The 23,775-nt window shown below is 37.9% G+C and overlaps 1 protein-coding gene across 3 annotated transcripts in view; it reads left to right on the plus strand.

Annotated features, from left to right (window-relative positions):
- The window catches only part of LOC306853574 (uncharacterized protein), a 27,349-nt gene continuing 3,574 nt past the window's right edge, over positions 1-23,775 (plus strand). The window contains exons 1-20 of one of the 3 annotated variants that reach the window (XM_079391086.1): positions 1-65; positions 7,253-7,354; positions 7,950-8,030; positions 8,452-8,615; positions 9,686-9,794; positions 10,218-10,313; positions 11,052-11,153; positions 11,671-11,766; positions 12,478-12,573; positions 13,971-14,096; positions 16,716-16,855; positions 19,951-20,084; positions 20,248-20,489; positions 21,465-21,600; positions 21,920-22,100; positions 22,183-22,287; positions 22,401-22,454; positions 22,579-22,651; positions 23,247-23,436; positions 23,526-23,770. In XM_079391086.1, the coding sequence (XP_079247212.1) occupies positions 20-65; positions 7,253-7,354; positions 7,950-8,030; positions 8,452-8,615; positions 9,686-9,794; positions 10,218-10,313; positions 11,052-11,153; positions 11,671-11,766; positions 12,478-12,573; positions 13,971-14,096; positions 16,716-16,855; positions 19,951-20,084; positions 20,248-20,489; positions 21,465-21,600; positions 21,920-22,100; positions 22,183-22,287; positions 22,401-22,454; positions 22,579-22,651; positions 23,247-23,436; positions 23,526-23,770 (2,518 nt within the window). In that variant the 5' untranslated portion in view covers positions 1-19. Of the gene's footprint in view, positions 66-7,252; positions 7,355-7,949; positions 8,031-8,451; positions 8,616-9,685; positions 9,795-10,217; positions 10,314-11,051; positions 11,154-11,670; positions 11,767-12,477; positions 12,574-13,970; positions 14,097-16,715; positions 16,856-19,947; positions 20,085-20,247; positions 20,490-21,464; positions 21,601-21,919; positions 22,101-22,182; positions 22,288-22,400; positions 22,455-22,578; positions 22,652-23,246; positions 23,437-23,525; positions 23,771-23,775 lie in introns of all 3 variants that reach the window. The other 2 variants (XM_079391085.1, XM_079391087.1) reach the window with 2 other exon arrangements.

A 23,775-nucleotide genomic window follows, 5' to 3' on the forward strand; every position in this document is an offset into this window, starting at 1 on the left:
AAAAAAAACTTCGGCAAAAATGGCGGAGGGTGCAACGTCTCTGAAAGGGTTGCGGGCGCAAATGGGTAAGACTTCACTGATTTACAACCAGTTTTGACAAGTTTTCGTTGTGTAAACCAGTCATATGGCAAATCTTTAGTATTGTGGCTTTGTTTGGACGACTGAGGGCTTAAATCCGTTACTTTCATTGAGGCGGTTTGAGGGGGAGAGTTAGCGGGCTTAGATGGACGGATAACGGCCAGCTAACTGCTAAACTTACTGCAGCACCAGACAACAAGTTTGTGTTTGATCACGTTTATGTTCTTGTACAGTTTAATGTTTAGATAGGATGAATTTAGTGTTGTGTATGCTGGGTCTGTAGGGAGGCTTGATAAGTGATGTCTGGTTTGACAGCGACACATCATCTCATATTTGTATGTCTCTCTTACCTCTACAGAGACTATATCCTTGCGTTTATTGTTTTAAACGTATTTTTTCCCTATTATACTGAATATTCACTTAATATAATGCTGTTAAATGTATATATAAACTGTGCAGTGTCATACGTTGGTTTCTACATACACTTCCTATCTACAGTAACGTTACATGGCCAAAAGAGACACTGAAATTGTTCACTTGTAAGTTAAATTACAGAACCAGTCGGAGAACTTCATGTGATGGAGGTATTTTGTATTGTTTTGAGCTATATAAGTGAAACCATCAACGTGTATAGTTCACCTGCAACAATAAACTACACATAGGCAACAATAAACTACACACAGGCAACAATAAACTACACACAGGCATCACTAAACTACACACAGGCATCACTAAAGTAGTGTTTACTGATCTGTGGATGTTTAGCAGCATTTTTCTCTTTATATCTTATGTTGAGTGTATGAGGTGAGCTTTTGTCTTTTTGGCCATCTTGATCAGTAATTGCTAAACAGGATGTCTACACGTATGACTCTCATTAAAGTTGGAGATGGACCCATAACTTTGTCGTTTACCATCTGATCTTTCAGCAATATAAATGGTCATTTTCTCACTATCAGTATCATTGCAGTTCCTGTGTGCTGCAAACCATCAAACTCTATTTACTAGTACCACCCTCAAAGGAAAACATGCATGGGTTGCTTGCTTTGCATCCTCTTCTGCCTTGCTAATGAAGAATGAGTTGCACTTTTGATGCATTGTGTTTAGCCTATCCCACTAATAAACTAGTACCTTTAGCTGTCACTGTAGCCTGTGGTTAATCTCACGGAGTGGTAAAAGTTCTTGTGTAAGAAACATAACAGTCTTGAAAGACTTATGCTTTTTGTATGTCATTTTAGCTTTTATTCTGGAAGGTTCGTTGTTGTAGAGCTTTAATTAAATTTATTAAATCGCTCGAAACGGGTCACAGTGTGGTTAGAAACCTCAAAGTTGGTTGACATCAAGATCTGCATCCTGCCAGTGTTAACCCTGGCCTGACTGCAAACGTAATATAGGGTGGAGACCAGTTGTCAGAAACTGCACATATTTGGTTATGTCTGCAAGAATGAATGCTCAAATACCACTTTACTTTACTTTTTAGGTCTATTCAGTTTTTTTGGCAAGGAATTCATTCCTTTGTGTTTTTAAAGCTATTATTGAAGAGCATGAAAAATAACATGGCAAGTTAGAGTCATGTGATATTGAGCTGTTGTTATTGTAATCCACCAGGCTGGTTATAAGTGAATATTAAATGGGTAGCACCTTTGTTTATCAGGTGTACTCATCATTCTTGGCTGTCAGAATTGTCTCCTTGTTAAATAGTCAGTGCCTCTCCGGGTGATTATTTTTAAAGGCAATAGCTTTTTAGAAACACAAGTGTGTATGGAACAAATTTGTGAAGCAAAATGGCTTATATTTGTATTTCAGTCCTGCAGGTGATGAACATTGGCCTGCAGAGCTTTTTTTTGCTTTTGCTTTTGTAGTAAAGACATTTGTTTAAGTCAGCAGTCAGATATGCAACCCAGGATCATTGCATAAACCTGTGTTACATTTCTCCAAAATGATATTTCACAACACTTTCAAAGTGAAATGTCTAGTGAATGGTGTTGCATTCAGTTTTACCCAAACTTGATTAATGTGAATTTGGTGTTGTTTTATATGGTTGGTTATTGTTTGCATTGCAGCAGTTTTGAAATGAGATGTCCAATATGTGGTGCTAAAAACTTTAGTCCAACCTTAAAAGCGTTAAAACACCTTAAAACGTAATGCATTTGCTGAAGCAATCATGTCATTTTAGCTCGTTCTACAAGTTATTGAGCCCTTTATCATGACTTGTGATTAACGGGACTCTTACCCAAGCACTCTGCATCGCAAGTGCAGTGATGTACCAGGTGAGCTACCTACGTTGCAAATAGTAGATAGTAGATATGCAGACTTGCTTAAAGGTCCTGTGCTGATGATAACACTATTATTAGCCTCCAGGAAGCAAGCATACTTTGCTTTCTACATGTCATCATCATCTTGAAATAGCCCAAGCTTACATAGTCCAGGTGTCCCCACTAATCCTGTACAAGAACTGCATTGTGGATAGGGTTGTCAACCAATTAGTCAATATGAGGGTGACTAGTTCTTTTAAAAGTTTTGATATTTTTAGCGGCAGTGCTTTTGCTTTAATTAATGTGCTATAATATAGCTCTGATACAGTTTGCTTGGAAATACCCACTCAGAAAAGATGCATCTTTTAAATTCGTAGTCTTTAAGCACCACTGGTACAGGCACACGTGTTCACATGGATCTCTTTAGATATTTAATAAGTTGCTTGCACTGTTTTTCAAGCATCACATTACAAGGCTTGTATTTTTAAGATGGTTTCAAATTAGTGTCAAAAAAGACTCTTGCATTTTGTGCTTATAAATTTTCGATAAAGGTCAGTCAAACCCTGAACCAACCTATTGTATATGACTTACTTAAGACCAATTAGTTATCCATGCAACTCGCAAGCTAGTTGATTTTAAAAATATGTATTTTTGCTATTATGTGTTAGTATGTGAGTGTATGTAAAACTACAGCTGTGCGTTCTGTTGAGGCCTGAATAATTGGAAAAGGCAGGCACGTTCCTCCCCAGGCATCTGCCCTAGAGACTTCCTGTTGTCCCAATAACGGGACAACAAACCCAAAAGAGAAAGAGAGTGAGGCAAACAGTAAGCGGTAACAGGACCCCACTGACCCACTGAGCACTGACTCTCCCTGACTGCTGCCTCTCCTTGGATGTGCATGGCAGGACATAGAGAGCGTAGTGTTGCTATTTGTATAACTGTTCTTTGTGTTCTGTCAGCCTGAGTGAATGAGGGTTTGTTGAACAGCCCAACTTGTCATCTGACAGTTTGAACTGGGCAGCTGTTGTCAGAAGGGGTGATGCAACCCTAGTCTGGTTTTAGTGTGTGTTTTTGTTCAATATACAATTTAAAGCTCAATGATCAGCAGTCACGGTTGTTTAAATATTGGGAACAATGCAGATTGGCTTTTGATTTTGTCTATGACCATGACATAAGGTAATATTGAAAGATCTGATAGCCAATGATATGATAGCTTTGTTTTGGCAACCGGTAATCTGGAGTATTTTAATCTCATCAAAGCATTGTGACACAATGCATTTTCCTTCTGGTACAGATTAAAGAAATAGTTCACCAAAAAACATTTTTTTGCTAGAAATTCAGTCTCAGGCCATCCAGAATATAGATGAGTTTTTTTTTATTTACTATTTAAATTTTTTTTTTTATCAGAACAGATTTAAAGAAAATTAGCATCGCATCACTTGCTCACCAATGGTAATGAATGGATGCCGTCAGAATGAGAGTCCAAACAGCTGCTAAAGTCATTACAATAACCCACATGACTCCAGTCCATCACTTAATATCTTATGATGAGAATAAAATCCATCATTAAGGGGTTTTAACTTTAAATTGTTGCTTTCAGGCCAAAATATGAATCAATAATTATGCTTCCCCAAGTAAAAAGTCTCCCCTGTTGTCCTCTCACATCAAAATCCATCGACATGTTTGTTGAGAACCGTTTCATTTGTAAACCATGCTTAATATGTGAATATTTCTCTCCTGATTCAGATGAGATTACTTTTTCACATGAGAATATATTATGGATAGAGGACTCATATTTTAGCCAGAAGCAATGGATTGAAATTAAAAATGCCTTAATAATGGAACTGTTATTTACAAGTGCACAGCTTTTCACTTCACAAGATGTTAACTGATGAACTGTGGATTGCTTGTGGATTATTTTGATGATTTTATTAGCTGTTTGAACTCTCATTCTGAAGGCAGCCATTCACTGCAGAGGATCCATTGGTGAGCAAGTGTAATGCTAAATTGCTCCAAATCTGTTCAAATGAAACACATAATCAGCCATTAAAGCAATTGGTGGTCCATGATGATGAACTGTTTGCTTTGTTCTCATTGATGCCGGTCTTATTTCCCCTGTAAGGTACCAATAAAGGCTTAGTTGATGCTTGCAATTCCACAGATGTTCATGTTTGTTTATATCATTAAAACATTATTGTTTAGTGGCCTGTAAAGAACATGCAGACTAATTGGAGTTGCACTGAGGAACAATATGAGGTCAGCTTGGGCTTGGCTTCATTGTCTTTACTTTATGAATGTATGTGCAAGGTCTATACAAAGTCTCCATTGTTTTTATCCATTGTAGGGCCGGTGTTCATTTGCATGCCGCGTGTCACAGAGCCCACAGTGTGAGGTTCAGAGTATGACTCAGATGGCGTTTGCATATTCAATAAGCACTCGGACTATGGCCTGAGTGCTCTTCAGACACATCTCTCCTGCTCATAGGTCATCCCAAGCTTCAGATGAGACATTAAAAAGGACAATACTAAATTCATTTCACAGCAACTTTCTTTAAATGTACGCATGTCCTTTAATGAAGCATTTTGTGCAGGTGAATGTTATTTTCACTTCAGCAGGAATTACCCAGCCTCCCCCGTTTGCTGCTATTTTGCATCTGTCAGTAGCTGCAGGAGAAAAGCTTAAGCTATTTTAATATAGGGATGTGCAAAACTGCACTTTAAAAAAAAAAAATTGGCTGCTTGGTGGGCTGTCAAAACAACTAGTCAATTGGCATATTAATATAATAGCAATTATGATATCAATAATTAAGATGATTTAATGATGATATTGTTAATGCATTTAAAAATTAAAGCTAAAAACATTAAAGAACTAGTGAACTAATCTGTCTGCCAGACAGTTATTTCATGATTTGTACCATTATTTCTACCATTATTTTATTTTAATAAAACATACATCGATGTTGCATATCAGGTATCGAACACGTCATAATTTAATACCAGTTGATCTCCAAACATAAGTCATTTTTCTTCATTGCTAATGTGTTAATGTAACTGATTGATTGAAGTGCTCTGACTGTTGTATTGTAGTAATACAGCACACAGATGCAGGTTATGTCGTGCATCTGATGATTGCGCCGTTATGAGTGTCACTCAGCAACAGTTGCTATGCAATTTCCACACAGAGGAGGAATCAAACCGTCTCAGGCAGGCTCTTACATTTTTATTAAAGCGTTGAAACATGTTTTTGTAATCTCACTCGTTTCATGCTTTTCTTTTTTTTTTATCTCCGTTGTCAAGAGGTGAATTGCTGTTCTTTATTTAGAAGCCTGCAGTCTGACGGCTCAGACATAACATCCTCCTACATCTCTCTCCTGAACATTCATAATTCAGCTGTCTGTAGTGCTCATTAGGCAGAGCTTGACCTGCCACAGGTTTTGTGCTCTTTTATATGGATATGAAGGTATATTCATAATACATCATCTTTTTTGAGACCTCTGTTGAAAACATCTCATCTTAGGCATGAATATGAGAGGATGGCTCTTCCCTGCATATACATTCATCTAATGGTACAACAGAGATTTTTCTAGACAGATTTTTGTGCTACGTCACCACAACAAAAGAAATCATAGTTTACTTGTTGAATTTGAAATGATTGTGATGAAATTAAAGACAGTTGCTGAAAAATATAATTACAAGAAAACATCTTTCAGTTGACTGAAGTGACGAAAGTCAAGCTATTTAGACTTGCCCTTTAAGAAAGAAGCTTGTCTCATGCTAAGATTAAAAGATTTAAAAAAAAGACAAGATTAAAAAAAAGACATTTTCAATTGAAATTCAGGCAATAACATTTTAAATAAAAATGTTTCTCATTTCTCAGCCGTTACCATAGTTTCTGCAGTTTGTTATTGGAAGGCAGCATACATAATACAGTTTAACAGCAAATGATAATAACAATAATAATATTTCATCAAAATTCAATTGAAAAATTTAATAAAAATCTATATACTTAAATTATCATGCTGATAATCTCAAAATTATAGAATCCGATATGTGGCTCTCTCTGTAGCTTGCAGCTTGTTTTTATTCAACTAATCAGTCCTTAAAGAACATGTCCATTGATGGTTTGTCTTTAGTGTTCCCAATTTTACTTTGCTGATTAAATGAAGTGTTTTTGTACCCTCTAGTCTATACTGCATACTTGGTCAGCTGATAACCCCCTCTGTTTTATTGTTGTCAGACTTCCGGTGGAGTTCCTTTTCATCATGCTTTTCTGCTGTGGCTTTTATAGATACTCACACTGCAGCACATGCCAGCGTCTCGGCACAAACATGCCTTCAGAAAGCCTGATGTCTTATTCAAAGTCTCTTAGTTTCACAGTGGACCACATGATCACCAACAAATCAAAACACTTTCCTAATGAGCATAAATCAGTGCGCTTTTTCCTCATCCAGTAAAATGTGCCAAGTGGTGCCCTCTCTTCAGCTGACGGTCTATCAGCAGCATCTTGATTTTCACCATACAGACATCACATGCTTTTTAATCGCCAGAACAACAAACACCCTCTCTTTTCCACTCTCTCTGACACTCTGTTTGGAGGGAGAGAACTGTTACAAAGGCACACGGACTTGTTGGTCGCGTTTTTTCTATATCCTTCCTTCCTCCTCTCCTGCCTGCCACAAGACCGCTGAAGAGCATTTGAAAGGTGTATTGTTTTGAGCAGAGATGCGAGTAGAACAACTGTATTATTTTCTGTTATTTTAACTTCAGCAAAATGTACACAACTCACACAATAACATGCCATCCAGATGAGCAGTCAGAAGCAGAGTAGTTATTTATGCTACCTTTTTTTTTTCTTTTTTCTTTTACTGTTTAAGCAGTAGTGATACCTGTTTTTAAGTGCATTTTGTATTGTTTCATTTCCAGCTGCAGCTGCGCAGGCGCAGGCAGAGGAACGGCGCAGCCAGGCAGGGAACAGCCCAACACCACCAGCTCCAGCCAGCACAATGAAGAGCCAGAGCAGGCCAGGTAACAAACAATGGTCTCAGGTCTCAGTCTGTCTGTCACTGCAGGGATCCACATGGACTTTTATTTTTTCTGAAGGCCCAGTTATGCAAGTAGTTCAGAATTTTAAACTGAAACAAATTTAGTTATTAATGTAATTAAAAAATTAAAAATGTAAATATTTTTATTTATTAAGGAGGGATTTTCACAGATTCAAAAGGTAACAGTTAAAAAAAAAACAAAAAAAAAAAACAGGTTTGCACTAAAACGATCCTTTTCCTGTTTTATTATTATTTATTGTTTTGTTTATCCCACAGTCTTGCTTTGGTTAATTGAGTAACATGCTGTCACATGACCGTCTCTACACTCATTAGGGCCATTGCAGCACTTCCTGTAGCAAGTCCTCACACACACCCATGACTCAGTGTCAATAATGTATCAGGTGTGGTGAGCTCATAGCTGAATCTGTAACCTGAGCCATACGTAAGACCATGCAAAAGGATTATCTGCACAACGGATACTAGTGCAATCTGTCTAGAGCCTTTTGAAGGCCCAGGAAGTGTTCAGATTTCACCTGATACACTAGTTAGTGATGTTGTGTTCTGTTATGTGTCCTCAGTTATTGATGGGGCAGCCCTGAGGATAGATGACAAACTCCGAGTGGCCAAAGAGAGGAGAGAAGAGCAGGAAAAGCAACATGGTGACAAAGCAAAAAAATTCACACATCAGGTGTTGGCAACTTTAAATGTGCATGTGACCACTGACTTGCAGAAGGGTAATCATTGGCACACAGGTGATAAGCACAAGAGAAATAACACGTAACTCAAAGAGAACAATAACGCTGTTTACAAAACAGTGAGGCAATCATTTGCATGTTTTATTCATGCTTAGGCGGATGCTGGGAAACAAGAGTTCAGCATTCTTTGAAAACCATAATATATACTGTATTAATTTTGAGTGGTGATGTGACGCAAAGTGAAAGTGATAAAAAAAAAATTAAAAAGGCCCTTTGTGTCAAAACGTTTGCCAACACCTGCACAGAGCTGGAGATAATTAATTTTCTTTCTTTACAACAAATCATACAATCACACCTGCTAACGCACCCTGTTTGGCCCATTCAGCGGCCCGTGAGACTCAGCTCCTGGAGCGAGAGCGCAAGGCCCGGCTGCAGGTGGAGAGACAGATGGAGGAGAGACAGAAGAAGCTGGAAGAGCAGCGCAAGAAAGAGGAACAGAGGAGAGCTGCAGTGGAGGAGAAAAGGAAACAGAAATTAGAGGAGGAAAAGGTAAACTGTTTTTTATAGGGTCTTAGACCTTACCCTTTGTAAAACACTACCACCCAACTCACAGAGAAGCAAACTACCATTCAAAAGGTTATGGTCAATAAGATATATTTATATAATAAGATATTAATTTTATTCAGCAAGAATTCATTCATTTGGTCAAAAGTGACTCTTATTCATTGATGCATAATAAATGCTCTTCTTTTTGACTTTATAGTCATCAAAGAATTCTGAAAAAAAATTGTCATGGTTTTCACAAAAATATGAAGCAGCACATCTGTTTTCAACATTAATAAATTAATAAGACATGCTTCTTGAGCAGCAGATCAGCATATTAGAATGATTTCTGAAAGATTGTGTGATACCGAAGTGGTAAGTAATAATGAAAATTCAGCTTTGCATCACAGGAAGAAGTTGTATTTAAAAATCTAAATTCCTAATAGAATACAGTTATTTTAAATTGCTGTAATATTTAACAATTTTACTATTTACTGAATGTTTGATTTAATAAATGTATCCTTTGTCAGCATAAGAGACTTTCACAAGCTTCACAAAAACTTTTGAATGTGCACATTAACCTCCTTCGGCAATATTAAATATTCTTTTTAATATTAAAATGCTTTCCTACATAAAGACTGTATAATCCTTTTGTCACCGAATATAATATTTTAAAGCCATGCAAAATGCTAAGTCTGAACCTAAACCAGCCTAATTATACAGGACTCCCTTAAGCTTAACTAGCTGTTTAGACAACCCACCACCCAGGCTATTTCTGGAAATGTGTGTTTTGGCATGACCATACAATCAGCTGACCTCACTGGTCCCTTCACTGACTTTTAGAGATGGGCTATGTATTTAATTTGAAAAAGGTGATTTTTTTTTAGTCTTACAGTCATACAGCAGGAGTCATGTGTGTTCTGTTCAGTACCTAACATGCAAAATAGCCTGGAATCATGGACTTTGTTTTAGTATTGACACCCACACCTTTTCCATGGTCCAGTGCTGCACAGCTCACAGGAAGTATCATGGCTCTATTTGTCTAACAAAGTGTGTGTGCGTGTGTGTGTGTGTAGGAGCACTATGAGGCCGTGATGAGACGTACCCTGGAGCGCAGCCAGCGAGTAGATCAGAGACAGAAGAGATGGTCCTGGGGTGGACTTTCAGATTCTGACAACAAAAATGGTATGATTGCCTTTTCTAAATTGCAAAACATCAGAAGCACCTGATATGTTCAATGGTTTTTCTTTATAAAACTTGAACAGCCCTCTTTCACTGATTGTCCTACAGCCTGTCCAAGTGTGTCACGACTTATAACTCTATGAATAATCAAAATCTTTTGACAATCCTGATTCCGGTGATTTGTTGTTAAAGGTGAAGTGTGTAATTATATATGATTATGGTACTATTTCCCACACATCCCAAAAATGACACGCTTCACCTTTAACAAGTCTGTCTGTTTTGTTTAATGTTTGTTGGTGGTTGTGTGCAACACCACAGGGATGGAAGGATATCTCTTGTTGTCAGCTGCATTTTTCCACCTCTCTCACCTTCTTGTGGGAGAGAGTGTTTCCAATAGCGACCTGTCTGTCCCTGCCCCTCCCACAGGACAAAGTGACAGTGGCTCCGCCTCCTCCCCGATTGCTATAGTAATCTCCCCTGCTTCTCCAGCCTCCAAGCCACCCAGGATTCAGACGTCACAAGGTGGTTTATACAGTTTGCCTGCCCATGGCGTGACTTGACACAAACTACCCACTCCTCCTCTTCGCTCACACGTGCACTAATCTGACTGGGGCTGTACTGGCTGTTACTCGTTCACTCACTAAGTTGTTTAAAATAATAAAATTTCTTCACTTGACAGGGATTGTAACAAAGACTGTGTTCTTCGAAGCACTTACCTGGTTTCTGGGGATGCATGATGCTTTGAGATTTAACTTTTTTTTTCACTTTTTATCCAGATTTAATTACCATTTGAATGTTTACTAACAGTGTTATGCTTGATGTTTTAGACTGAGTTTGCTGTAGTTGCAACTTTTGCAAAATACTGATTATTTATAGTTTTATAAATATTAATTACTCAATAAAAATTATATATATATATATATATATATATATATATATATATATATACATACATATATATATATATATATATATATATATATATATATATACATACATACACACTATTAAATATATTTATAATTATTAAATATATTTTCAAAAATATTATTAGAATTTAACAGAACTATAAGTCTATCGTAATTTCAAGTTTATCTGTTGAGTATTCTTTTTTTTATGTGCAGTTGTTACCCTGTCTTTAAAATGTAGATAAACCAGCTTGTATTAGTGTAATTAACAATAGCTTAGCACGTGCAAACCCCTGTAACACTAATTCCACTCCCTGTCTGTCTCTGTGTGCGTATTTACCCTTACCCGTAGACAAGCGCTCCTCATCTACTACGAACCTGAAACAGACTGACTCAGTCATCAGCAAGCGTCTCTCCTCATCCTCAGCCACCCTCCTTATTTCTACTGATAAAAGTAAGTGCCCTCCCTGCCCTCTCCTGCCCTTTTCTTACCCATACAGCATGAGTTCTTTTGATGCATGAGCATACTTTTTAATGCTGGTCATGTGATCCAAACAGAAAACAGTCACAAGTCATGTCTCACACAGGTGCCTCTCCCTGTGGTTTGCTTGATGAGCTTCATTTTACAATGTTATTTAAATGCAAATTCAGCATTGTGTTTATTTGAATGGACTGTAAGTGTTTTTGCCATCTTGGCAGCTTATGATTTTTGCAGACATGCTGTTTCTATCCACAGTTTCCTTTTCCTCTAACAGGAGCAGTCAGCCATGACTCAGACAGTTTCACACCAGACACTTTGTGTTGGAGTCTCCTCTTCATTTCCTTCTCTGCAGGCACATTTTAGTGTGGTTCCACAAAAGATTTTTGATCACTTTTGTGTTGGCTGTTTTATCTTTGAAGTCTGTCTTCAGTCCCTCTTGAGTGAAACCTGTGTTCTCGATTCAGGAGCTGAGCTCTCTTTTGTCCCTCAGGTGCAAAGCGAAGAAGTTCGTCTTTGAACCGGTTGCCTAGCAATGTTCCTCAGGCCTCTAAAGAAGTGCATAAGCAGCCTCAGGTGGAAAAGACAGGTGCCAAACTACCAGTGCTGCCCTCTTTTTGTTAAAAAATGAAAATTCTGTCTTTATTTACACACCCTCAAGTTGTGCCCAACCTGAATGATTTTCTTCTGTGAAACACAAAAGGAAATATTTTGAATAATGTACTAGTTGTCATTTCCCATTCATTTGCTGACTGGAGCTTTTAAAAGAAAAAGAACAAAAGCTCCATGTAAGTATCTGCAATTTCTCTTAATTTCTTCTTTTGTGATACAGAGAAGTCATATAGGTTTGGAGCAGTGAATAAAATGATGACAGAATTTTTCATTTTTGGATAAACTATCCCTTTAACTTTATTTCTGAGAACAATCACAAGGTCTTATAAAAGAGTTTCCATTTAATTAAGGGTGTGAGCCTTTATTTGCCTACTTTAGCTGAGCAGTTTACTCATTGTCATTCTGAAAATCTAGTTTTAATGTAAATAAGCTTTTAAATAGGTGTATGCAGGGAGCTTACACAGGCAACATGCACCTCTTAAACATTTACAAATGCAATCCTCCACATTGTAATTAAACTGAAAACTATTATGAATACAACCACAATTATAAAGCAGAGTCTAGCTACATTGTTCTCATCAAAATATCCATTTCCTCATTCACTGCAAATGGCATGTGTAAGCTTAGACACAGACAAGGCCTTGCTTCCTGAATGATTTTAACGCCTCCCTGTCCACTTTTTCTGTAGGCCCAATCCTGAAGAAACGAAGCTCCTCCCTCTCTCGAGTAGGGGCTAAAACAAAGCCCACCACCAAACCAGAGAAATCCACAGAAGATGAATCAGGTGCTTAAATCCCTACTGGGACATTTCGCCATGCCTGTTCACCGTTTACTAATAAATAAGCGCAAACTGTGTTCACGTCTATGGTCCGCCCTGCTCTTGTTTAATCCACAGCCAACAGAACACGATATTTGGGTAATAATGGATGTTGGGGGGAGCATGGTGTTTACAGAGTTGGTTTGTGGTTATAAACGTGCAGCGTCTTTCTCCCTATGTTCTTTGCTTGCCATGTCCTTCCACTCGTGCATCACATCATCATGCAACCAGAAATATAACAATCGGCTAATGTCTGCTAATTTGTCCACACACTGGTTGGTGTGTGCTGCTGCCTTGAGCTTCCAATTAGTCTTAACCTCTCCTCGTTGCTTTTTCGTTCTCTCAGGGAGTTCTCACTAACTGACCTACTCACCAGAAATGAGCTCTTTGTGTATGTAAATACAATGTGTTTTTGTTTGTGTGAACATTATGCTGTTTTTCTTCCTATATGACATTAACCAAGGAGTTTGGCCCCTAGTGCCATGGCTGTTTTCGATGTGCGAGTGTGTCTGTTGTCATTCCAGGTTTAAATATTCAAAATACTGAATGGTTTTACAGGAACACCACCATTCTCTATGCTTAGAGCACTTCCTTATTATTGAACTCCCTTAGTCAGATGATCAAAAGCTTCCCAGTCTCACCCTCTCTTCACAACTTGGAGTGCATCAATACAGTGCCAAGGGGCGAAATAAAATAAATGGATCATTCAAAAGGCATATGAAGTTTTTACTCCTTCATTTTTCAGTTTTTCCCAACTGTTGATTTGTAACTCTGATTACAAACATAGATCTCATGAGAGCAAGAGCTTTTTGCACCCTGTTAGCATGTCCTGCTACAGTTTTGCAGTGTACTACAAGCAGTATCAAATTAATTCAGTTTCATCAAATTTTTAGATTCTGTAAAACTGCAATAGAGACCAGACTGAATCAAATGCTGACCTGTAGTCCGTTTCTTAATTTAACACACATAAATTAACACGCCTCAAATTAAAAATGCCTGACTTCAAGCATTTGACTTTTGTCTGATGGATCTCAAAAAGCTCTTCAAGTTACTCTTTAGTCCTGGCTTTATGTTTCCCTTTTGTTTTCACCTCCACTTCCACAGCCCTGGTCCTGTTCCCAATCACCTTCCTCTTATCTCACTAATATTCTTTTTGTCTCACCAGCATTGAGAGTCTGAATTGACATCTACTGTTTACATTTAAAGCACGTTTCCTTGATTTTTGTGTTGATTCTTGTATTTTAATTCACATTGGTGTCATTCCCCTCTCCTTCCTCTTTTGTGTTATTCCTCAACCTTTCTTTGTTCTTTTCCCTTTTGTCTGTTCTGTTTTTCGTGTCTGTACGGGCACACCGTGTCTATAGCTCGCCGCTCGTTGGCTGCCCCCGTGGATATCAGTGTCCTCAGTCGGCTGCTCACACCCACCCAGGCCTCGCTAGCTAGAAGCAAGAGTGCTGCGGCCCTGTCCGCCGAAGGAGGCGACACCCAAGGTAACACTAGAGAGAAAGGGAGGCCCAGCTCATACCGGAACCTTCCACTTGTGTGTAGATTAAAGGAGCTCTGCAGGGGTGCTTGGTTGGCGTGTTGTATTGGGCATGCTAGAATCCTTTAATGTGGCTTGAATCACATTCAAGTTCTACATGCATTGACACAAATTTAGCAATGTTTGATTTATAAGCTTAGCAGTCTTTTCTAGGGATGCACAGAATTTTTTTGTCTTTGAACTTTTTTGCCAGAATGCGGTTTAATTTTTCATGACTGTTTTTATCCAAAAGCAAAAATACCCTGGAAATTATAATAGAAACTGTTACATTAACCAAAACATTTGAATTGTTCCAGGTTTAATTCGATTAAAATGTAGATATCATCTGATGTTATCAGAAATGAGCTCGCATTTACAGTTCATGAGACACGTGTACCTTCTCTGTGTGACTCACATGGAGAAATCCTGTGATGGAATGGACAAATACGTCCGGACATGTGAATATAGATTAAAAAAAGTTTAACAAAAGCATAGATGGAATGCAAGATTGCCTCATACAGAACCAAACTTTAGCATACTTTCTCCTTTGCCTTGAATCAAAAAGCAGCAAAAAGCTGTGCGAAATGTTACTTGTGTATACATTATAGCATTATGTATATCAGTACAAGCATTTGATGCCTCAAGTCACATGCAGAAATGCGCCAAAATAATTTGCACACAGTTATATTTTAAATTTTAATTTCGGTGCATCACTAGTTTTTACCCTGCTTGCATTCTCTAAAATACACATGTACACATCAACATTTGCAAGGTGTTCAAGGGCTATTGCTGAGGGATCTTTTGTAAGCTGATTACTGTGCGTGAGAGGGAATGAGTGGTGTGAATCTGCGCCCTGCTGTTGCTACTTCAATCCCCAGCTGATCCACACAGAGCAGCTCACGGCCCCTGCAGACCAGCAGCTTCACCCTAAACTATCTTCAGTTCCCAAAGCTACCAAACTCACTTAAAATTCCCAGCAAAGACTGAAGGTCATACCTGATTTGTAACTTGTTCGACAGGGTTTGATGTTGACTTGATGCGATCAGCAGAACTGAGCCTGATAGTATCTGAACTGTCTTATTGGTTTCTTAAAATAGACAGAATTATGAATCATCAGCTTATGGATCAATTACATTTATAGGCTTTCCATGATGATAACAGTCAGAGTTAATTATAGTGTGTTGAGATTAGCACAGAAATCCCACTGTCATAGCAGACCCAATCCTTAGGTCAGCTCTTGCTGCTTACCTCACTTCACCTCACCTCCACCAAAAGATACTGGGCAACCCCTGATCAGTTACAATCTCTATAGAGCACAACAGTGACAACCACAATTTCATTGTCTTTGGCTCAAAAGTATTTTCCCCATTTGTTTTCTTCATAGATTTTTTTTTTGTTCTAAACCATTAAGTAAACCAATCAGCTTTAAGATGACACACATTACAACCTTTGATTTGAAGCAAAGAAAATATTTGAAAACTTGACAAAAAAGCAAAGATCCAAGAAATCTGAAGGAATGATGGTTTAATATGAAACGGTTCACTTATTGTCAGTAATTTATAAGTGTAATGTTCTGGTGATTTGTGGCAGTTAACATTTTCATGCAAACAGTGGCTTGTTTATGATTTCGTAAATTTAGCAATTAACAAATTTAAAAGAAAAAGAGAAAAATTCTTGATCCTCTGCTTCCCTGTGGAGAAATGAATGGGGAAATCCAACTGTAGGATGTGCTCTTTTTCTTTTCTTTCCTGTCTTGTAATTTTGCCTTTGTTTATGCTGAAACCAGCATAAAAAGTCAGAATTACCATTAATTTTCCAATAAAACATGATTCCTTAACCACTATTTCTGTAAAATGGGTGGTTATGAGGAATTACGTTCAAAGTAATTTGTAACTGTTAATTATTTTGATGGGGTTTTTTTTAGATGTGTTGGCATTGATTTTTTGTGTGGATATATTCATACATTTATTATTCATTAATTTGTGTATAAGCAGAGGGTAACAGCTGCTTCACGACCAATTTGAAAGTTCAGTACAACTGCCAGTAAATGCAATTAAATGTAAAAGTCGTAAACAAATGTCAGAGATGGTGAAAAGACAGTTTGAGACTTGGCTTGGAGTACATTTTATGCTGTCTGGTGTTCCTGATGTGGATGTAAGGGGAGAATGAGTGAGTGAATGTTCTTTAATTTGTGCTATTGTTGATCTTAATAAAACTACAGCCTAAGGTGCTTGCTGGGTGCAGATGGTGTGCTTTAGTATATTGGTGACCAATGTCTGGCCAGGATGCTGTCTGTCCCCTGCCATGTCTCTCTCTCTGTCTCACACCCACTAATCCACCCATCAAACCAAATCTACCTGAGGCCATCAGTGCTATCAGCAACAGTTCCCCATCAGCCTGTATGATTGATCTAACATACACCAATGTTTTGTGCTTTTATCATCCCTTTTCCCTTCTCCCTTCCTCTTTATATATCTCCCTCTTTCTTGCCCTTCCTATACCTTTGCTTTGCTCACCCACTCGGCTGCTTGTGACGTCCCTTCCCTGCTGTCCCTGGGTGTGCACCACTGACTATGTCCTTTACCAGAGTCTCACCTGTGTCCTCGTTCAGCATCTGCAAGCCCCATGCAGCCCTCGGCCCACGGACCCTTACGCAGTCGCAGCAGCGATCGAAAGAAAGGCCCGCCTACTTCTGTGTCTGCAGATGCCATTTCCAGTATGACACAGGTGAGCAGATGATGCATGGCAACTTCCACTTTGAACTGGGTGTTTTTTGTTATCGCATGATCTTTCAGAAATCATTCTACTGTGCTGATTTAGTGCTTTTTTAAAACAGAAATGTTTTAAAGCATTAAATGTTATTATTTTTGTGTAGAACATGATGCATTTTTTTTGCGTTCTTTGATTAATAGAAAGTTAATTTATTTAAAATAGAATTCCTTTTTAATTTTATAAAATGTGACCCTGGACCACAAAACCAGTTATTGTCAATTGACCATAAGTGTCAATTTTTCAATATTTAGGTTTTTTTTTCAATATTTGGCTGACATACAACTATTTGAAAATCTGGAATCTGAGGGTTCAAAAAAAAATCTAAATACTGAGAAAATCACCTTTAAAGTTGTCCAAATTAAGTTCTTAGCAATGCATATTACTAATCAAAAATTAAGTTTTAATATATTTACGGTAGGAAATTTACAAAATATCTTCATGGAACATGATCTTTACTTAATATCCTAATGATTTTTGGCATAAAAAATAAATTGGATAATTTTGACCCATGTAATGTATTTTTGGCTATTGCTACAGCGACTTAAGACTGGTTTTGTGGTCCAGGGTCACAAATTAGAAAAATGCTAAATTTATGCATTTTTACTGGTGTTTTCAGATATTTTGATCCAGCAAAATCAATGTGTGCTAATTTGTTCATATATAAGTATGATGCTATCAGTAACAGTAAGATTTTTAATGTTTTTTAAAGAAATCTCTTCGGCTCACCAAGCCTGCATTTATTTGATCCAAAACACAGCAAAAGCAGTAATATTGTGAAATATTTTTACTATTTAAAATAACTGCTTTCTATTTGAATATTTTCAAATGTAATTTATTCCTGTGATCAAAGCTGAATTTTCAGCATCATTACTCCAGTCTTCAGTGTCACATGATCCTTCAGAAATCATTCTGATGTGTTGATTTGCTGTTCAAGAAACATTTATCATTATTACCAATATTTAAAACAGTTCAGTAAAAAAGCATTTATCAGCATTTATTTGAAATAAAAAACATTTGAGCAGTGAATCAGAATATTAGAGTGATTTCTGAAGGATCATGAGACTGGAATAATGATGCTAAAAATTCAGCTTTGAAATCACAGGAATAGATTACATTACAAAATAGAAAACAGCTATTTTAAATAGTAAAAATATTTCAAAATTTTACTGTTTTTGCAGTACTTTGGATCAAATAAATGCAGGCTTGGTGAGCAGAAGAGACTTAAAAAAAAACATAAAAAATCTTACTGTTCAAAAACATTTGACTGGTATTGTATAAATAGAACTTCCTGGTATATGTATATAATTTGATTTCCAGAGCATCCGCAGGCTCTTTACCAGGATAAGTGTTATCTGTGTCTTCCTTAGTTGAAATGCCTTAAAACAATATGTACTCATTCAGACATTTATATGTCCGTATATTATGGTTTGCTTTGCAAAACAGCTTGGATTTATCCCTGACGTTAATCAGTGAGCTGTTCGTTCTGAATAACACTATCTGATCCAGGCTTAAGGCCGCTCCAGCAGCAACGTGTGCTGGAGAGACAGGGAACTGGGTTACATCAATCACTTTTTGACCAAGTGCCAAACTGTTCTTTTCAAACTGCTGATTTCCTGTGACAGAAATCAGAGCACAAATGATGGCATTTAAACACATTTCCACAACACAGGAGTGTGTGTAGCTGAAAACACTAGCTTTAACACACTTTAGTAGAATTTTTCATTCAATACTGAAAAATAGTCCAGTCTTATTAAAAACTGCCTATTTCACCCAATATTTGCATGTATTATGTATTGTCTGTTTGATTGAGCATTGTGCTGTTAGCTTAGCAAAACAGGGAAATGTTAAACTACAGTACCATTTCAAAGTTTGGGGTTGGTAAGAATTTTTAAAACACTTTTGAAAGAAATCTCTTAAGCTTAACAAGGCTACATTTGTTTTAACAAAAATTATTGTGAAATATTTCCATTTACAATAATTATTTTCTGTTATAGTGCATTTTTGAATGTAATTTATTCCTGTGATGCAAAGCTGAATTTTCAGTATCATTGCTCCGGTATTCAGTGTCACATGATCTTTCAGAAATCATTCTAATATGCTGATTTGCTTGAGAAACATTTCTTATTATTATCAATGTTAAAAGCAGTTGTGCTGCTTAATATTTTCTGGAATCCACAAAAACTGCATTTATTATAGAAATAGAAGAATTAGTATTATTATATAATTGTATTTATTATAAATATCTTTACTGTCTTTACTACAGTGTGCTAGTCAGACCCCAAACTATGATTATCTTTGGAGATTTTAGGGGCATTTAGGCTCTTAACATGGCGAGTTTTTCCACTTTAACGTAATCAGATGTGAGCTACATGTGACAGTATGATCCCTCATATAGAGGTTTAGAAATGCCCACTTCAGTGATTCATTCAGACACAGTTCATTTGAAACATTGCCCTACATATAATGAATGCTAACCGAGCTTGAGTGTGTGTCTCAAAGAGAAAGCGAACGAAAGCTTGCATTGTATGGTCACTGGAAGAATTTAAATTGAATCTGACAAGTTTCCTTCTGATGGCCAAACTGTACTCTAGCTTCACCAGTGGCTTGGCCTTACAGCTCTCTATATCTGATCTGCCTGATAGTCATTTGGAGAGATATCTAGAGTTAGAGAAGTAAACATCCACATTTATCTTCCTGTCCTGCATTTAGTTCATTTGTCCCATTGACACCCTGAGCATGTGGTCAGAAGATTAAAAATAGATTGAAAGGACATGTTTACCATGGTCATTTTCAGATTGATGACAGCAGTAAAATCCCAGCTGCAATGGAGTGATATATAGCTTTGATTATGCTTAACAGTAATTATCACTACATAGACTTTTGGATCAAAAAGAAGGGATCACATTTGATCACTGAGACAACATCGAAAATCTTGGATCCAAAATCTAATTTAAATCTTAGCCAGTTTTAGTATTTTGCTCATTAGTTCATTGAGTGGATGAGATGTGATCTCTCTCTCTTTTTTTTTTTTTTTGCATTTGTAAAAGCAGAAAGGTGAGACGGAGAAGCGCTTCACGTCACCAGTAAGAAAACGCCCTGCCTCACCCTCTAGTCGTCACCGATCCCCGTCTCCTTCTCCTGCTGCTAACACCACCACAAGAGCGCCCTCACCTGGAGCAGCCAAGTAAGATTCGAGATCAGGTTTAGCCTGCAGTGGTTTCACTTTAAAATGATAGTTTGATTTCAGATCTTTACAATCTGCTGCTCAAATTGCATCTCCCATTGTCTATAGTACGAATGTGTGTAAGCCCATCTTCTAACTTCGCTTCTATGTTTGTGTCCTTTAGGCAGAGTCCACGCTTCCGCCCTCCTTCCCCTAGTGGTTTGAAACAGCGGCCTCCATCCCCTCAGCCCTCTGCCACATCCAAACCTCCACCCATCCAGAAACCTGCTCTCACCCCCACCGGCCCGCCTACCCTTCGCAAGAGGGACTCCAAGCCAAAGGATATGTCTCCCATGATGCCTGTCACCCCACAGTCTCCAGAAACCAGCACACCCAGCCCGACACCTGCACCCAAGACCAAAGAGGGTGAGTAGGAAGTCATTCTCAGTGCTTCATATAAAAAGGGCAGACACTCCTGAGTTCTTTTAGCACAATTTGCTTATTTCAGTTCCATGATTGGTAGAAATGTCTTTGAAGAATCATGGGAAATATAGTTTTTCTCCTGGAATTCCACTGTTAAACAGAATTATATATATATTTTTTTTTTAAATAGGTTAAAATATACAATATAAAAATGTGGTTTGGCAGCTTCAAATGAAAGCCTGTACCATTGATTAACAACATCATAGCTCACGTTGTTATTGTTAAAAAATTTGTTCCCCTGTGAAAAAATGAATGATGTTTTTATACTTCTAGAACCCAACTGTTACACACAATTGTTGATTTTAAATTCTACCTAGAATTTAATTTTGGAGTCTTACTGGCATTTCTCTCAGGATCAATTTCAAATGATAAATTTAAAGTGTGAAGTTTATCAGAAATTTTGTTAAAGATGAAGCATGATGGATTTCAGTATGGTACTGCATTTCAGACTCCCCTTAATGTACCTTACGCACATATAGGATCCTCTGCCAAGTGCTGCAGTCCTGATGATGAAGCAGGTCATTTCTTTCATCTAATGTTTAATAGGAAATAAGCTTTGAAAATGATTCAGCTTTTTACTGCCTCCTGCCTTGCCAAATGTCTGGCCAAAACAAAGCCTTTGAGCTATTACAGCAGCTAACCAGCACCGTTTGTGTAATGAACTGTCTTTTGATATCTACTAACAAGGTCAGATTCTGCTGGGGTTACGGAGTTTGTATACAATGTGCAGGGTTATCCTTGAGACACAGTGCCCTCTGCTGGAAACATAAATCTGTTATAATTTTACTTGGTGAAAGAGACTTTCCCTTTCTTTCTTTCTATCCATTTTATTGTTTATTATTATAGAAGTAATTAATTCATTAACTGTAAATAACAGCAAACATAATGTTAATATGCGTAATGTATATGTGTTTACAGAATCTAGTTCCAAAGCTATCGCAGGAACTAACTCGGCTGCAGAGGCTTCTAAGATCCTGGCGGAAAACCGACGTCTAGCACGCGAGCAGAAGGAGAAAGAAGAGCTACTCCGCATACAGAAAGAAGAAGAGGAGAGGTTTGTTTGTTTGTTTGATAAGCTTCAGTGTTGTGTTTCAGCGTCAGCTTTGACACTTTACTATGCACACGATTCTGCTTTGACTACTTCCGAATATACTAGCCAAATAATATATAAGTATTATGATCTTAAACCTACAATTACTCTGAAGAATCATAACAAAAATACTGGCATTAGTTTGTAGTTGTATTCTTCTTTTTCTTCTTTGTAAGAGCAGGTTTGTTGTGCAGTCATTAAAGCTGAAGTGATCCTCAGCGTGGTGTGTTAAAACTATTTACGTTTGAAGTGTCAGAGGCCCTGAGGTATCATGTCTCGACAGGCTGAGGAAAGAGGAGGAGAAGCGGCTGGCGGAGGAGGAGCGCTTGAGGCGTGCAGAGGAGGAGAAGAGGCTTGCGGAGGAGAGGAAGAGAGAAGAGGAGGAGCAGGCTTGTATAGCAGAGGAGGAGAGACAGCAAATGGAGCTGGAGGAGCAGCAAAGACAGGCTGAGCTACAAAAAGAGGTGAGTTAACAGTCCCCTTGCACAGAAACCCCAATAGAACTGCTCTGTTTGAATAATTGACTCCTTGCTCATTCAATGGCAGCGCGAGGAAGCTGAAGTAAAGGCCCTAGAGGAAGCAGAGCGACAGCGTCAGGAGAGAGTACGCATTATGCAACAGAACCAACAGGAGCGGATGGAGAGAAAGAAGGTAAACACCAACGCCATCACATGATACTGATATTTACACAATTTCAATTTAAGGTAGCAGCTGTAGTTTAAAGAATCGTACAAGTTGCTTCAATGTTCTGTCTCCATCTGCAGAGAATTGAAGAAATTATGAAGAGAACCAGAAAATCAGACCAAATTGATTTTAAGGCAAGTTTACCAGCTCTAATTTGATATGGCTTGTTATATAGATTTGAGACATGATGTATCTGCTTGTTATGCACCATTTCAACTCCCAAGCAGTTACTTATTTTGTGTCTGCGTGTTCTCTCAGGGTAATGATGAGAGAGACATTTCTGATGAAAATGGAGAGGAAGCTGAGGACCAAATAAACTGTGAAAATAAGGGTCAGTTTGTTTATGCCAGAAATGGCAGAATATTACTTTGTTGGCAACAACAGTGAGTTTCTATGTAGCAGATTACTGATTGTTCACTGAACTATAGGAGAATTGCTGAAGGGTCTCAAGGATATAATCTCTCACTATATGTAACATACAGCTGCACAATACTAGAAAAAACTGACATTGCTATATTATACACATTGCAAAAATACTTTTTGTACAAGTCTTGACTCATTCAGTTTGGCTTTAAAATAATAATTATAATTTTTATTGTTTTTTTTTTATTATTTATTTTAATCTGAAACCATTGAGCTGCAGGGATCCCTTAAAGTTTCTGTTTTGCCGAACCAATTTATAAATGACTCTCATGACAAATCTGTTAAAATGAGTGGCACAGCGCATGTAGAGAATAAAGCAGCATTTACTGCAAACTGAAGCCTTTGAAAACACCAGAACACCTCACTCTGAGCCTATGTTTATTTAATTAGATCATACCCTTTGCAGTTTGATAATCACACTAAGACATATCACAATTTTATCTCAATATATTGTGTATCCATAATGTAGGACTAAATGATTCATCTGTGTCATTCAAATTTAGAGAATGAGGCTTTCGAGTCAGAGCAGAATGCCAAGACGACAGAGCCATCAGACTCTGAGGAGGGTCACTTATCTGTGGACGAGCCAGTCACAGAGCAAGACGGGCCAGTTGTTAGTATGAACACGCAAAAAGATGTGGACAATAAAGATAACAGCAATGGACCCAGCACAGATGTTCCCTCAGTGGACAGGTACAAAAATGACTTCATTTACTCTAGTTTCATCTGGGTTACCCTTGTGGGGCATACTTCACCTTTTACATTTGGGCTTTAATCTCCAGCAACCCACCTCCCAAGTCCTGTCTGGTGGAGGGCTCAGAGTTTGTGAACGAGGACTCTAAAGTAAACCTAGTGCAAGGGTTGAATGGTAAAGGAGGATCCTGGAGCTTCGAGGAGCTGATTGATCTGGGTGTTCATACGAAGAGCAAACCCCTGATGGACGATGGGGGCCCTGAAGGGCCTAGAGTGGCCTTCGAAGAGAAAACCAGCTCAATTCATCCAGCCCAACCCATTGAAGCCCTGTCTGGTAAG

This window comes from Barbus barbus (genome assembly GCF_936440315.1).
Source record: "Barbus barbus genome assembly, chromosome: 33".
NCBI classification, from domain to species: Eukaryota; Metazoa; Chordata; class Actinopteri; order Cypriniformes; family Cyprinidae; genus Barbus; species Barbus barbus.